The 17,673-nt window shown below is 35.8% G+C and overlaps 1 protein-coding gene across 1 annotated transcript in view; it reads right to left on the bottom strand.

Moving 5' to 3' along the window:
- Arfgef1 (ADP-ribosylation factor guanine nucleotide-exchange factor 1 (brefeldin A-inhibited)) overlaps positions 1-17,673 on the bottom strand; it is a gene marked incomplete at its 5' end in the record, with an annotated part of 123,578 nt that overhangs the window by 9,632 nt on the left and 96,273 nt on the right. The window contains 11 exon segments of the mRNA XM_005392122.2: positions 1,932-2,064; positions 7,762-7,834; positions 9,597-9,735; positions 9,818-9,953; positions 10,646-10,775; positions 13,619-13,749; positions 14,766-14,926; positions 15,826-15,998; positions 16,133-16,284; positions 16,609-16,778; positions 16,868-16,908. Of these exon segments, the coding sequence (XP_005392179.1) occupies positions 1,932-2,064; positions 7,762-7,834; positions 9,597-9,735; positions 9,818-9,953; positions 10,646-10,775; positions 13,619-13,749; positions 14,766-14,926; positions 15,826-15,998; positions 16,133-16,284; positions 16,609-16,778; positions 16,868-16,908 (1,439 nt within the window).

Raw genomic sequence — 17,673 nt, 5'->3', positions numbered from 1 at the left:
AAGGTACAGCGACTGAAGCTAGAGGCAGTTTCCAAGTGGGACACCAAAGCCTGTCTTCTCTCAACCACAACTTTAAGGACTCAGGATTAATAAAAACTTCCCTGAAAAAAAAAATCAAATCAAAATGGATCAATGATCTAAATATAAGAGCTAAAAGAATAAAATCCTTAGGAGACAACACTGGGGAAAATCTTCATGATCTTGAATTTGGCAATGAATTCTTAGTTGACACCAACAGCATGACCAACAAAAGATGTTATATCTCATCAAAATTAAAAACTCTTAGGCACTGATGGATATTATCAAGAAATTGAGAAAATGACCTACGAATGGGAGAAAATAAATATTGGCAAATAATATATCTGATAAGGGTTTTAGTACATACAATATGTGATAATTCAACAATAAGACAAACCCAGTTAAAAATGGGTAAAGGACCTGAATAAAAATCTCTCCAAAGAAGAGAACACACCAAATTATGCTTAACATCCCTAATTACTCAAATCAAAACCACAATGAGGTACCACTTCATACCCACTGGGAAGGCTATCATTCAAAAATAAAAAAGGCGACAAAGATGTGGAAAAAAAACACAACTGTTAGTAAAAATGTAAAATGATACAACCACTAAAGAAAACAATCTGATGGTTTCTCACAAAGCAAAACATAGAATCACCACATAACCTCGTAATTACACTCCTAGGGACATGCGCACAGGAACTGACGATGGGTACTCAGACAGCAACACTTACATATGTATGTCCACAGCAGCACTATTCATGACAACAGTGGGACAAACTAAGTGTCTACCAGCAGGTAAGTGCACAAAATATGGCACACACATCCATACATACAGTGAATTATTACTCAGCTATAAAAAGAATGAATTACTCATCCATACTGCAATGAAGTGAACCTTAAAAACATTATGCTAAGTGAAAGAGACCAGACACAAAAGGTCATACTATATGATTATGTTTATATAAAATATACTGAACAGCCTACTCATAAACACAGAAAGCAAAATGGTGGGTGCCAGGGGCCAGAAAAGGCAGAACCGAGTGGCTGACTACACAATGGTTTCGGGGGGGCGATGAAATGTGTTGGAGTCAGGTAGTGGTGCCTGCATGCAATCCCAGCACTTGGGAGGCTGAGGTAGGCACATTTCAGTGAATTCAAGGCCAGCTTGAACTACACAGCAAGACCCTATCTCAACAAAAAATCCTAAAGAAAAAAAATATATATTGGAATTAGAGCTGGTGGTTGCACAAATACTCTGCATGTACTAAGTACTATTCAACAGTTTACTTTAAAATAATGTTCTGTGAATTTAACTTCAATTTTTAGAGTGTTTAAAGCCATCCTGTTCTCTTCTATGGAGGTAACAGTCTTTCCTAGGTGCTATTTTCCTGAAGCTAATGAAACTGAACCAATTTTGTAAAAAAAGTGAAGGGATTCCTCCGTTTTGGGAAAAAAAAAAAATGTGAGGACTGAAGGTGGCTTAGGGCTCCCCCTGAGGATATGTGAGTGGGCAGTAGTGTGGTGAGGCTTGCTCCTTCAAGTTGGGAATTCCGGCCTAGAAAGCAAGGGCCCTGCACTACGTCCCTAGCTGATGGGCAGAAAAAAGCATACTGGGCCCTTCCTTTGGAAACAGAAATGGGAGCTGACGTGTGAAGGGGATGGAGAAGGAACACCCATGGGTTTAGCACAAACGGTCACCAAATGAACCATGGAGAAGGCTGGCACTGCAGGAGTTAAGAGGAGTTCTTAGGAGAGCGCGCTGCCTCTCAGGAGATGTCCAAGCTGGGGCAGACACAGTGGAGAAATGACAGTACTACTGATACAGTATATTCTTGCTAATGAAGTGAAACCCCAAATGCTATTCCTTATCTACATAAAATAAACAGTTTTTATTCACAGAAACAACTCACTTGCAGTAGATTTAAGTTTGCTGACTTCTTCATTCACAGTAGAGACAGAAACCAACGGTGCTTGCTGTCTATTATCTGCAGATCTGGGTTGAAAAGAATCATGTATATCTACAGATTTCTGTGACATTGTATCCTAATAAAATAAAACAATTATTGTTAAAAATTCATTTTTAAACATAAAGGATGAAAACATTATTATATTATTTTTAAAAATATATCCCTATAGAAAAAATTTTTAAAAATAAAAATTATATCCCTATGAAAATGACATTCTACACACAGTGATTATATACATGATAATTATTTCAAATTACCTAAACCTGGATAAAAGCTGACCATCTTTAAGAGAAAAGTTTCCTTTTTGACCATCAAGGGGCAAAGGCCTGATAAAACAGCAATGAAGTGCTAAGATGTATTGCCCAGAAAAACTGATCAGAAATACCCACAGGTATACACAAAACCTAGATGTAATGCACATCTGTCAGGGTTGGTGGGAGATTTCCAGAGCTTTGCATAGGCTGAGTCCAGGGACGCTAGGCAAGAACAGTTTACAGAAGGTTCTTCTGTCACCCAAGAAAGCAGGAGTCAGGTCAGTGTGAGGGTAACTGATGAGGTATGCAGTGCTGTAAAGGAGAACGCGACAGTGGAGTCCACACAGCCACATGAGAATCGGGGTCCAGCTTTATTAAAAAGCAGAACCTTGGGAAAATGATTCATCTCTTGAAGCTGATCGGAAAACAGAAATGACTCTCACTGCAGACCAGCAATTAAATGCACTAGCAGTGTCAGACAGTAAGTGGCAGCTAACACTACTGCTACTACTCTAGCTCTACTGTGTGGTAATAATACAGCACGCTCCAAGACGCGCGCCAGTTCAGTGTCAGGAGGAACACTCAGCTCTTGTTATTCTGACTAAGCCAGACTGAAGTAAATTTCCCCAGGTTCATGAAAGAAAGACAGGGCTGTGTTCCCAGAAACAGTGACAATCAAACTGATATTTTAACTGACATTTTAAGTTTATGATCTTTCATTTTTAGTTTCTGATAAAACAGGGAAAATGTGCGCCACAAAACTGCTGGGCCAAATATAAAAACACTTCAAAACAACAAAATACTGTACAAGTCTAAAGCCATAATATTATTATCTTTATACATTTTGTGTCAAACACAAAATGCTTTGAGTAAAACCTCTGTGGCTCCAATGACCATGATAGCTTTTTTTTTTTGGTACCAGGAATCTAAGTCATGACATCAGGCTTGCCAGGCAAGCGCTTATGCCACTGAGCTATATCCCTGGCCCGACCATGATAGCTTAAAATATACATCTGAAATAGAAATTTACATGTACAAATGCTTACACGAAAACTTTCAAAAGTTATAATCCTTTAGAGTAATGCTCATTATTTCAAAATAAATATGAAAATTAAGTAATTAAGTTTCAATTTTAAAAAAGTTTGTTGGTACATTTTAGGTATACATCATGATTATATTCATTATAGGCATTTTGTATCTGTACATGATATAATTTGATTCTTTTTTTCCACATTCCCCTACCCTCCTCCAACCTCGCTTACCCTATTTACAAAAACCCTGTTTCTATTTTTTCCTTCTTAATATTTTCTTCTTTTCCCTTCCTTCCTTTCCCCCTATGACCTCCCTAGTTCCTCTTCCCATCTGAACATTTTCTTCCTATTTTATAAGATCTATCATACATATTGGTCCTTATTTACACTTTCAGTTTCTCATACCACAGAAACAATGCAGTATTTACTGTGTGTCCAATTTGTTTCACCTAAGAGTATGGCCTCAAGTTGCATCCATTTAGCTAGAAATGTCTCTTTATGGCTGAATAGTACTCCACTATATAAAAAAACCACATCATTTTTATCCATTCATTGGTTGATGAGCGTTTGAGCTGTTTCCCAGATTTGGCTATTATAAACTGTGGCCTTATAAACATGGGTATGCATATGTCGCTGTGGTTTGATACATCTAATTCTTCTGAAAAAATACCCAGAAGGGGAATAGCTAGGTCGAATGGGACCTCTAATTCTAGTTTTTAGAGGACTCTCTACACTGATTTCACAGTAGCCGCACCAGTATATACTCCCACCAACAGTGGAGACAGGTTCCTTTCCCCCTACAGTCTCCCTAACACTTGTTACTGGTTGATTTCTTGATAATTTCTTTCTGGGGTGAGATGGAATCTCAGTAATTTGCATTTCTCAGGTGACCAATGATGCTGAAAATTTTTTCATGTGTTTATTTATGTTTCTACTTCTTCCTCTGAGAAGTGTCCATTCATTTCAGATGCCCATTTTTGGACTGAGTCTTTAAATTTGGGGGGGGTCTAATTTTTTTCAATTCTTTATATGTATATGCATTACTTTGTTACCCATGATCTCTTGGGTTAAAAATTTACAGGGCATTACTAGAAAAACAGTAGGAATTTGAATAAGGGCTAAGATAAGGTAACAGTATTGTTTCAATAACAACCTTCCAGTTGCTAGTTACTGTGGTTATATAAGGTCTTTCCCCCCCACAAAGACATACTAGAAAAATTTAATGGTTAACAGGACATGCTATTTGCATATTACTTTCAAAGAACTCTGAAAGCTTTAGAAGGGAAAGGAGTGACAGGAAAAAGGAGGATAGAATGACGAAGCAAATGAAGAAAAATGACAGCAGAAACGTGGTATAACAAATAGTGAGTTTTATGCCAACTTGGCTAGGACATAGTGCAATGTCCTACATACTTAAGACAAAGGACTAACAATTTGAGTAAACACTAACCTAAGTGGTGGTGTGAAGGCGCTTTATAGATACAGTTACTATCCACAGTCAGTTGATTTAATTAAAGGAAATTATTCCCAATAATCTGACAGGGCCTCACTTGAAAGAGTGTAACTGCAGTTTTCCTGCAGGAGAAGGAATCCTGCCCGTGGACTGCTGCTTCAGCTCCAGGGTTATCAGCATGCTGGCTTGCTCTACAAATTTCAAATCTGCCCACACCCACAGTCACTTCAGCCAATTCCTCAAATATGCTCTGGGTACCTCCTTACTGCTTGTGTTTCTCTGGACGTGTCCTGACTGGTAACAGGTTTTTGTATGAAGCAGGGAGCTGCTGGAACCAATATGTTAATAATGTGGAAGTGGTTCTGGAACTGGGTAAAGAAAAGGCTGGAGGAGTTTTAAGGATGGTAACAGAAGAGGCACAGACTGCTTTGAAGACATTGTTGGTAGAAAGAACAGTCATTAATGCAACTCTGGTGAGAACTCGCAGATGAAATGCACGGTAGAGAAAGTTTCAATTGTCTTAAAATATACAGTCACAAGCAGGATACTGATAGAAATATGAATACTACTAGATACTGCTGGTGAGGTATCAGAATGAAATCAAGAACACATTATTAGATATTGAAGAAAAGGTGATCCTTATTATAAAGAGGCAGAAAACTGCTGAACTGCGCTGTTCTGTTGGATGGAAGTAGAATTTATAAGTGATCAAGCTGGCTGAGATATGTAGCTGAGGAGATTTTTAAGCAATATTATAGGCCTTACTGGGCACTTACAGTAAAATGCAACAAAGAAGAGATAAATTGAGGAAAGAACTGAAGCAAAAGGAACTAACACTTATGATCTGGGACAATCTCAGCTTAGGCATATTGCAAATGACAGTAAAACTATGAAAGTCAACGTTAGGAAAGCCAACAAATGATACAGATTACAAATGTTATGGTCAGATAACTTTCCCTGAAAAGATTAACTATGTGACTAATGGAAAAGGAGCTCTTATTAAAAAAAACTGAGCATCTCATCAGAAGCTATCCACAGAATAAATCCAGGGAAGATCTATGGATCTTGTTTAAAGGCATAGATCCTTTTAACACACAAAGGAGACACAATGATTTTGAGAATATACCAATGAAAATAAAGCCAGCCTAGATGGAAAGTGACAAAAACTAACAAAATAAAGGAATGTTGTCCAACTTCTAGGATTACAGGCAGGAGATGGGCTGACAGAGGAGGGCTGGCTTATACATGTGCTAAATAAAAGAGAGGGATGTCTCAAACAGCAGAGCCGCCGGCCCAGAGAGAGCAGCAGCCCTGGGCCCAAAAGGTGGAACATCAAGCCACAGAGCAGTATTCTCAGGATTCAAAATTAATGGAATTTTCTCTGCTGGGTTTTGAGTTTGATTAAGACTGGTCACTCTTTTATTCCTTCCTGACCCACAATTACATTTTGGAACAGGTAATGTTTTTTAGGTTTGTAAGTCCACAGATGTAGATTAATTTTTTTCCCAGCATAGACCATACTCAATGTCTAAACAATTTGTGATGTAGATAACTGAAATTAGATAATATTTAAATGAGACTTTGGACTGTGCTGATGCTATAAGAAGTCAAAATATTTGCCAATCTTAGGTTGGGGTAAGTATTTTTTGTCCATGGGATAAACATGAATCTTTGGGTTCCAGAAGCAGACTACAGTGGCCTGAATATTGGCCCCCCAAAAAATATGTCCAAGTTTTAACTCTTGTTCCCGTGAATGTTACTTTACTTGAAATCAAAGGCTTTAGAGATGAAATTAATTTAAAGATAGCAAGATCATCCTGGACTTACGGTATGCCCTAAATAACTAACATTCTCATAAAAGAGATGGGAAGGAGATGTGACACATATGCAAAGGGAAGGCCATGTGCAGACGGAAGCAGAGATCAGAGTGATATATGGACAGTAAGGAATGCCAAACACTGCTAACAGCCACCAGGAGATGAAGAGGCAAAGAAGGATATCTCCCTAGCATTTCCAGAGGAAATGTAATAGCCCTGCTGATTACTTGATTTTGAACCTTTTGTCTTGAGAACTTCAGCCACAAGCCAGACATGACAGGGCATGCATGAAGTCCCAGCTACTTGGGCAGTGGAGGCAAAAAGACTGGAAGTTTGAGGCTAACTTGGGTAACCGAGTGAGATCCTGTTCTCAAGATTAAAAAAAAAAAGGCTGGGGATATAGCTCAATGCCCCCTAGGTTCAATCCCCATACTGTACACAAATAAAAACAACAAAAAAACCACAGAACTTCAGCCACCTCATCTGTGATAATTTGTTTTAGTGGCCACAAGAAGTAATACACTGGGCAACAGGTATACTGGAATCTCTTATACTATTTTTGCAACTTTTCTGTAAGAGAAAATCCTATCAAAATTAAAAATTTAAGTAATATTTTAAAATATCTCCAGATTAGCATTAAAATTCTTATGTAATCTACTACCTGACATTCACAACCCTCAAAATCATTTTATTCTCTGTCCTTTATTAAAGAATAATTTTAAAAACCTCCTCCATGGATTTGTGAAATTTAGCACCAGAAAATTTACCATGAGAATTGTGGAGTTGGTTTTGCTGCTACAGCTTGAATGTTTGTGTCCTTCTGAAATTTATGTTGAAATGTGGCCTTAACACAGAATTTAAGAGGTGGGACCATTGGGAAGTGACTCGGCCATGAGGGTGCTGTCCCTATGGACAGGACCAGTGCCTTGCGGGGTGGAGGGAACTAGCTAGACCATTTTCTAGCCCTCTGCTTCTGCCATGTGAGGATGCAGCAACAAGGCGTCATCTGGGAAGCACACAGCAGTCCTTGCCAAATACCACCTGTAGGTACTTTAACCTAAACTTCCCAGCCTCCAGTATTGAAGGAAAATAATTTCTGTCATTTACGATTTACCTAGCCTCAGGTATTTCACATCAGTAGGAACTACAAAATTTGTAAGAATTTGATTTATGGTAACATTATTTATCATAATTTTAAATATGCTTTATTTTACTTACCAACTGCTTTTCACTCATAGGAGATGGGGGTGGGGGAGCAGTTTCTCCTGATGTAGGACGCCAGGTCAAGAGCCTTTAAGATACCAAAATCACCAGTCACCAGGAGGATGTACCATGCCCCATATCCAACATATTTTGAAATAGTCACAAGACTATATATTGAAAGTACACTCCACCTTTCACAAGTGCTAAAAGCAATGTGCTAAAAAAAGTCTAGTGAAAAATTTAAGATATGTGCTTCCAGAAAATAACAAAGAAACATTTTATGTACAGAAGTACCTTGGTTCATAAATTTAATTCTTTCCACGATTCTGGTCACAAACCAAACTGGATGAGAACTAAATCAAATTTGCCCAGAACGTCAATATTGAACCTAACCACTAAATTTGATCCAGTTCCCATCCAATTTGGTTTGTGACCAGAATCATGGAAAAAATTAAGTTCATGAACCAAGGTACCACTGTAATTAGAAGGATAAGCTGGTCATTAGTTTTAGAGTAAAATACACTTCCGGAAAAATTTCCAAAACTTTAAACTCATTTTTTCTTAGTTTTAATGTTTTCAAATGTTTTCCTAAAACTTAAAAAACTTCCGAGACTTTTTGAAAAAAAATTCACAAAATTAAAAACAATCAAAATTCATAGAACTCTTCAGATACTATTTTATAAAAAAAAAAAAGTATAGAAATACATCAAGCAACATCTGGCCCAACAGAGAAATTAACTTGCTACCCTTAAATTAAGTATTTTGGACAAAAAGTCCAAGTTCTTATTTCTGAGAAACAGGAGCTCTGGGGCAATGAGGCAGATAGATGGTGAATACATCATTCCAGTTCAGCATGGAATGCGTTGTGATATAGGTACTTTCTATCACAGATCTCATCTAGAAAGAGATGTTTACCAGATGACATTTAAGGTCACATATATTGTCCTGAGTGTGTAACTCAGTAAATTAAAATAGATGCAGTTCAACATTCAGTAGATGAATGTTTAGCCTAGCTGGTTTGGGGGAAAATTTCGTAAGACATTTAGGAGACAAGAATTCACACTGTTTTTGATATAAGGGTCATAAACTCTGACATATGTGCATCATTTGTCACTTACAATGCTCTGACAAAACATACATCAGAAAATATAAGAATTTGGAAATAGGTCAAAGAGACTGCTGTGTGTCCTTTCATAGTCAGTGTAGTTCTACTTAGAAATTCTTTTTCTCAGGGTATTTTCTTCTGTTTGTGTGTGTGTGTGTGTGTGTGTGTGTGTGTGTGTGTATGCACATGTGGTAATGGACACTTAACCCAGGGCCTCACCCATACTACCACTAAGCTATATTCTCAGCCCTTTTTATATTGCGACAGGGTCTCAACTAATCTGTCCAAGTTGTGACTAGAAGTTGTGATCCTCCTGCCTCAGCCTCCTGAGTAGCTGGGATTACTCAGTATTAGTCATCATGTCTAGCTCCTATTTATTACTGATGATACTTGCTAGGAGATTATACAAGAGTATGAACATTTAATTAACATAAAAAAGGCCTATGAAGCTTAAAAATCTGGATTAAGGAATAATTTTCATATGGTTTTATTCCAGCACATGCCCATGTGTCTACTTAATAAAATGTTTCAAGAATGAGTCTATCTGTAGAGTTAAAAATTATGGGTATTAGATAAAAGTATGTACAGACCAACTATCTCCCCAAGACTGAGCTGGGCACTATGTTCCAGTCTGTCCTACCAATAATTCAAGTGCTACCAGAGTCATTTAGCCCAATTACCTCTTAATTTCCCCAATATGAAAACTGTACACAATATAAAAAATATAAAGTTATAAAAATCTTACGCATGTGGGATTGTGGTTTTGAAGATGTCCAGTGTGCAGTTACAAGTTTTATCCCAGATTTCTAGCGTAAATTTTTCACCATTCAGAATAACAACATTCTCTAAGCAATTTGTACCAGATCGTGCTAACTGTTCATTGTCTAGAAAAGAAAAGAACAATTCACTTACATATTACCAGTGTCACACATAACACTTTGTGTCACACAGCTAGTACAGACCTACCTTGCTGCACACACCAGTATAACTGGGCAAAAATATCATCCAAAAGTACATCACTGAGTACTTCTAAATATTGGGTGAATACATCACAGATCGCATAAAGTGCATGATTACAAGTTGTTGTCATCCATTCAGCTTTCTAGGGGACAAAGAGTCATTAAATTAAGGTCACACCATTCATCAACTACATTTAAAACAGAAATGTATTTGAACATTAAGACTACTAATGTTCCTTTGAGAGTACTTTCTATACAACAGTGTATTCATCAACTTAGTATCTGACATTGCTACATATGGAATGATTTAGCTATTTTTGGTACTATTTGATTATTAAACAACACTACAGCACCTTGATATTAACACTGTGATTTTTGAAACAACATTATGAATAGCAGCTGGCCTTGCTTTAGAATAAGGCAAAACAAGGAAATAAAGAAGACAAAGAAAAAACTTACCCAAGTGGGGTTAGCACAAATTTAAAATAAAACTGACTTTTTTCAAATATGGTTACTTCAAAACACCATTAAGAAAGGTTATATAAAGTAAGTATAATTAATTCCAATTTTTTTCAAACGTATAAAGGATAGTTGCAGAAGTCTGCGTTTAATTATGTTATACAGGACAAAATGGAAAAATCTGAAGCTTTCTCTACACACTGAAATGCTTACTATAACTGGTTTGTAGTTAAATACACTGAAATTAAAAAAACACACTTTACTTTGCATTCTTTACTCAATTCAGAATGAAAAATCAACTATATAATACTAAGTAACTGGTATTTTATAGTTCTGACATTTCATTATGCTAAATGAAAATTCTGTGTTCCCTTACCTCTGTCTGCTGTTCTGGCAATTTCATGTTGTCAAAGATTCTGAAAACAATTCTAAATAAATCCTGCCACCAGTGTTTTTCATATGTGTGGCCGTATGTTTTCATTATTTCAAACATTACTGTTAAACCCCTAAAATGACAAAAATATAATTAGGAAAGCTACAGTATAAAAGAATGTCCCTTTCCTAAGTAGTTCTTACCGTTTATAAAGCTACTAAAACAGAAAGTTTACAACTACTTTTTAACTAATAGATAACAACTGAGTTTTGTTTTAAGGAATTTAAGTTGTGAAACAGGTTTCTTTACAATATACCATGCAGGACTAAGTCCAAAGGCCTTGGCCCTACACTTGTTTTTGACTTTTACTCACACTACTATGGCACTTTAAAACTAAATAAAATCCCAGGTTGAAAAAGATCATCACTTGAGTGAATATTAATTTTTTAGCTCATGACCAAGGAAGAAAGTGCACTCACAGTAAGTAAGGTAAGAACAAACAACTAGATTTTGAGAAACTTCTTTTCAAATGGCTATGGGAATTTTTAGGTACCACTATAAACTTGTTTATTTTAATATTCCCACATGAAAAGATTTCTGAAATGAATCCAGGAAGTATAAAGTCCTTAAGGGCAGGGGTCTGCATCTGTTCTGTTTCCTGTTGTATCCTATGTCTTACTGAGTTTTCTATGTCCGAAACTTAAAATGGCCTGCTTGATTCTTTCTTGAAATACTACTTTTATAAAACCATTAAAAAGTTTGACCTTTTCTCTACATGTTACATTTTTCAGGCAAAATATAGGCATCCTTCAGTTTAGAAAGAGTGTTTCTAGAAAAGTCTATTTTAACCAGAAGAAAATCTTCTCGGAAAGGTTTTATAAGGACTGGTACACAATCTAGCTCGCTCACTGCTGTGATAACTTAGGCTTAGTACATGACAAATTTTGTGGGGAGACAGGTTCAGGCCTCAAAGATTACGGGTGCAACAGGTTCTTAACAAGTATTTTCCACATGAATGTGTAAAGTATCATTATAGGATGTTCAGTTCTATGGCAAGTTTACAAGTCTGTTTAATTCCTATGACACCCAATGTAGAACATAAGCAGTAGTGGACGCTGTAGCAAAGACACTTTGCCATTGGATGCTAGACCCATATATCCTCACCCCCTGGCTTGAAAACAAACACAGACAAGACAGAAGTCTAAAGACTTTTACGGTTGTTTTTTAAGTGTAGTATTTGAGTAGCTAGTGTAGAGGAAAAAAAATGGGAGCACACAGGTTAATTGTTTAACCCCGACACAGAATTTTGGAAGTGTTGAATGAGAATGAGTGTAAAAGTTTTTGTAATCACAAGAACAGTACAAAAAGTTTTTGTAATTATGGCCTCACACAAATCACAGGGTTGCACTCTAAAATGTAATGTAAGTAACAACCCATACAAATCCTAATGTGATGTAAGAAAAATAAAAGGCCATGACAGTAATAAAATGTTGGTGCCACTTGTGGGGGAGACATGGCTAAGGAAAGTTCACTGTTTCTTTCTCTTCTACTAACTGGAACATATACATAGAGTGCCCTTTTAACAACTAGAACCCGCCCGTAATCTGAATGTGGAATATGGTTAAGAAGCAAAAAATCATGGTCCCAGGCAAGGATAGGCTAAAGAAGTAAACAGGTCTCCCATCAAAGAGGTTTCCACAAATAAATGAAGTTAAGGAATGAGTACTGAGTTCACATGACTTCTTAATCATAACATTAGTGGCTGCAATGAGGTGGTTGAATATTTTAATCAGGGCTATCTTGAACTTTAACAAATTCCTACCAGGTCTACTGCTAAATAATCTGTTATGCCTAAATACAAAATAAAATGCTTTAGAATGTTCTTGTGATTACTGAGTTTCATGACAAATCCTTAAAGTCTGAGCCTTATTTTAGAAAATTCAGGCATTTCACAAGAAATTCTTTTACAACAAATTCTTTTACAACAAATACTAGTGCCACAGAAAAAATTCTTACGTGTAACTCAAATTTAATCCTATAGTTTTGACACAAGGGCAAGAAAGTAGACTGTCATTACATCTCTTATCACTGTCTTGGTACAATTGTGTGCTACCCTTATAATTAAAACATTTTGATAAAGCTACACATTTAAATAATAAATGAAAGGGGATTGTATAATACAAAATCAAACTCATGATGGGCTCCAATATTTGTTGATATATATTAGGACACTCAAGCTGGCTATGTCATATGGGAATAAAAAAGTAGAGGATGAGAAAAACTATACTTATGTGACACAGAATATACTAAGCACTTGTCCAATTATGTAATACATGTAACAGTACCCTTACAAACTATTCATATTCGTACAGTTCTCTTGCTGGGAATAGTGTTTTTCCTTGGGAGGGAGCAGCACTGGGCATGGAACCCCGTGTCTTCATTCCACCTCCAGTCCTTTGTAATTTTTCTTTTTGGAGGCCGGGCCTTACTAAGTTGCTGAGCTGCCTAGGTTGGACTTTAATTTGAGATCTTCCTGTCTGTTTCCCAGTGTGCTGTGGTTATAAGACTGCACCACCAAACACGGTTGGGAATACATTTTTGAAAACTTTTTGAACAGATTGTTGTTACTCAAATGTTACTGACCATACTTAAATGGTTTTTATTTAAAACTACCAAGCATGTGCACTTAAAAACTTATTTACTGAGAAATGAATGTTGCTACTGACTTCCATTTCAATGTACTAAGATACACAGTGTTCAAAGTATTAAGTTAAAACTAAAATTAAGGGTAAACAATCAAGTTTCATGGAAAGTTACATATTTTACTTTTAATATTTTAAAATATTAATATACTTTGCAATCTGCCTAGTGATTACCATATTCGATGAAGTACATGTTTTATGGTATTTTACCATGAACTTCTGTTAAAGTCAAAATACATCCTTTAAAACTTGAATTTCAAATATTGATTGTTACCTGGTTCTTACATCTAATTTGCATCTATTGATGATACAGGATAACTCAAAGAGAATTGGGAACCAGCCTCTCACCCACACCCTGTCTTCAGGTGCCACATTCATATCATCACTTGTGTATTCCTTGAAAGCCTTCAAGAAGAAAGGTAGGATAATTAAAGGAAAACAACACAACTATATTCAGTCCATTATTTCTCAAGAAAAAAAGTTTAAATGCTTTATCAATCAAAAGTGAGCAATTTAATTAAAATAATAATTTATACAAAGATGAAGATTATAAGTGTCTATGAAGAGCACTGAAATAAAATCCAAAAACTGGCTTTACCTTCAACTGTCACCAGTTTTCTGCATTATTAACCATTAAATTCAGGTTCCCTTATCATTGAAGTAATTATGATAGCACACACACACATTATTCACACTGGGAAGGTGGCCCAGTGAGTTGATGTATGGAAAAGTTCTAGGTATCCCATAAGTCTGTGTTAGTACGCAGTAAAATCTTATTACCAAATCTATGATGCATCACTTTTCCTTATAATACTTACAAGGAAAAATTCAGATATGCAAGTTAAAATCAGCAACCAGATTGTCAGGTCAACCTTTTATTTTACTGACCATACTTAAATGGTTTTTATTTAAAACTACCAAGCATGTGCACTTAAAAACTTATTTACTGAGAAATGAATGTTGCTACTGACTTCCATTTCAATGTACTAAGATACACAGTGTTCTACATTCATCTATACTCAGCTTACTTTAGTGCTGCAGAGCACAGGCAAATGAACAGCAGTATAGGGAATGACAGAAGAAATTCTAGGGTTTGAATCCTGGCTCTCTTCTCCAGCCCTGCAACTAAAGACACATTTTAAAGCTTCTCTGTGCCTCAGTTTGCTTATTTGTGTAGTAGTAGAAGACAACCTGTCCCATTACATTGTTATAAAGATTGAACAAGTGAATATATATAAAACACTCAGAAAAATAGCTGATATTTTTAATAATGGTTACTTATAATCACTAATCATAATTCAGAATCGAGTCCAGAGTATTTCTAGTTTCATTGAAAATAAATGCCCTCAATTCCAAACAAATTTAGATTTCAGACTAGAAAAAATGCTCAGCAAAATTTTGTTTACTAAATGACGCTATACCTGAGGTCTATCAGACACATATTTTGCACAATGGCGAATAAGTCGAATTGCTTCCATACTTGTGTCAGGAAAAGCTGCATTGCACGCAAATTCAGACAAACACTTCACTGCATCCTGGAAAGAATCAATGGTCGCTGGAAAGTGTTTTTCAAATACAAGGGCTAAAACAGAGAAAAATACATCACTGTAACTATAAATTTTCATTATTCTTAATTGTACCCAAAATATGTCAGCCTCTAGATATAATACACATTCCTTGCAGGTTAGTAAGGTCTGTGATGTCCAACAAATAGGGTGTTCAACTCTATTTCTATCCGTCACTTGCTTATCTTCAGCGAGGCAAGTGATGCATGAACATTTTGTTTATCTAGCAATACTTGAAAGTAACAGGTACACAGTACTATGGAATCAACTTTTAGTCCACAAATAAAATTACTTATCCTCTCTGTGTTTCTTAATCCATAAAACAGAGATAATAATATGCATAAGACAATTGTAAACACTATATAACTACTGTAAATAAAATCCTTAAAATAATAACTCAAGTAACAAGAAATGACAGCCACCATAACGTCATGATTCCTGATGCTGAGGCTGGTCACCATTACCAACTATTATGCAGGATTAACTTATATCCTTAGTACTTCAGACACCTTTAAAATCAAAGAATGCTGTACAATATAGTGATTAAAAAATAATAAAGCTTTGCCTTAAGACTCCCTGACTTTAAGTATCGCCACTTGGTAATTCTATGACATGAGGGAAATTACTTAACCTCTCTGGGTCAGAGTTTCCTAATCTATTTTTTTAAAGGGAGGAATAATAAAAAATTGCAAAACTAGAAAAAAAAATGTAAAAAATGCTTACTGTGCATGCCATATAATAAACCCTCAATAAATATCATCTATAGTAATAATACCATTTGCCATTGTGAATCTGTAGGCAAAATTTAGTAAACTTAAGCCCAAAATAGACCCATAATCTTACTGTACTTGAATCATCGTCTGAATACACTGAGCTTCTGGATTTTCATTTGAATGCAGTTAAAAAGACTACTCACTGACAATGTGCCCTGTTGTTTGAAATGCAAGTTCCACAATGCTTTCATCTTGATCAGATGCTGCTAGATGAAATACAGAGAAAATGTTCTTCCATCCAGACCGAATGTTAGCAGCTTGAGAATTAACCATCTGTGCTATACACCGTACAACCATATCTCGAATTGTTGGAGACCTAAAATATTAATATAATTGCTTGGATAGGCATTCAGATAAAATTCTTCAGGTTTTCCTCCCCTTCTGTTTTTTCCTCTGCCATGGAAAATAATAAAGTTTTACTGATATTAAGCCATTGAACAAACATAATACCTGTTCCGTTTCATTATATGTTCAAAAGGTCTTAAGAAATCCTTCTGGAATCTGAAATTTGCAAGCTCCCCTTTTTCTAAAAACTTCATTGACAACTGCCTCAAGGAGTCTACTGCAAAAATAGCTACATCTTCATTAGGATTACAGCCAACCTGTAATGGCAACGAAATGAGATACTACTGTCAGTGGATGGAAATGTACAATTCTTTATTTTTGTCTTAGAAAAAAATATAAAATAGTAGCACAGATGGGAAAATTGTAAGATTCTTCTTGAAGGTACTAGATAGGCTAAAAATATTTCTGAACAAAGAAATACTTTAAATTCTTAAAACCTTGAGCAATCTTTTTTAAGAACAGAACTTTAAGGGTGTCTAAATTATGAAAAAGAACACAACTGTTTGAGACGAAAAGTGCTTTAATTAAATAAGGAAATTTTAAATACAAAAAAAAGTGAATGAATATATTTATTCAAATACCTTATTAAAATGATCTCCAATAACTTCCCAAATCCGAGACCACTGCAATCTTATTCTTCCCATGTTGTAGTATGAGATTTCCACTATCTTTTGCAGACTAAACATCCTTGGATGTGTAGTGGAAAGCAATTCATCCATAGAAACAGCACAGAGCCAACGGACAAAATCCACTACAATATAAATACATTTACAGTTTTTCAACTTTAAAGTTTTTTAGTCAAAAGGCTAGTGTGTAAACAGAATAAATATACACACTTACCAATAGCATTTCCATCTAGCCTTGTAGATCCTGTAAATATTCTGGGGAAAATAAAATATGTTTTGAAAATTTTTAAAGTCTCATTTCTGTTTGTTAATTCACAACAAAGTGGCCTGAGGTATGACCATTTTTATGTTTTAAGCAACCCCCCAGAAATCAGTCAAATGGGTGACTTTCATCATATAGTTTAATAACAGTACTGTAGTCTGAAGGCCTATCCCTCCTATATCCATTAGTAATTTTGGTGTGGGTACCAGGAATCAAACTCAGGACCTTGTTCTTGCCAGGCAGGGACTTGTGCCACTGAGCTGTATCCCTGGCCTCCCCTCCAATACCCAAATGTGTTGCTCTGCACTCAATGTTACCAGAGTAAACGTGTGCACTGCTAGCATTTCATCAGTAGATGTACAACTGTCAGCCCTTACAACATTCTAGAAAAAGGGAAACAGTAATTTACAAAGCCAATGAATTGGTATACTATCATGTTGTTCAAATTTTCCCAATACTAACATTAAGCAAGTTTTAAAAAAGTATTTTAGAAGTAATGCACATTTCATTACAAAATTTACAATTAAAGTGATGTGATATAAACTTGCAAAGGGTCTCAAGGTACCCAAGTGGCTAAACTACTTTCTTTAGGATATTCAAATGTTTAAAGTTAAGCTCTACTACCCACTTTTGCTCAGCTTTCTTTGTGGAACTTTATCTACTTCCATTTCATAAAAAATTTCAGCATACACACTTTCTTTCTTCTTCTTCTTCTTATTTTTTTGAGACAGACTCTTGCTATATCATTCAGGCTGGTC

This window comes from Chinchilla lanigera, unplaced genomic scaffold, assembly GCF_000276665.1.
Source record: "Chinchilla lanigera isolate Chin_1 unplaced genomic scaffold, ChiLan1.0 scaffold00043, whole genome shotgun sequence".
NCBI lineage: Eukaryota > Metazoa > Chordata > Mammalia > Rodentia > Chinchillidae > Chinchilla > Chinchilla lanigera.
This window is presented reverse-complemented; position numbering and strand designations above follow the sequence as displayed.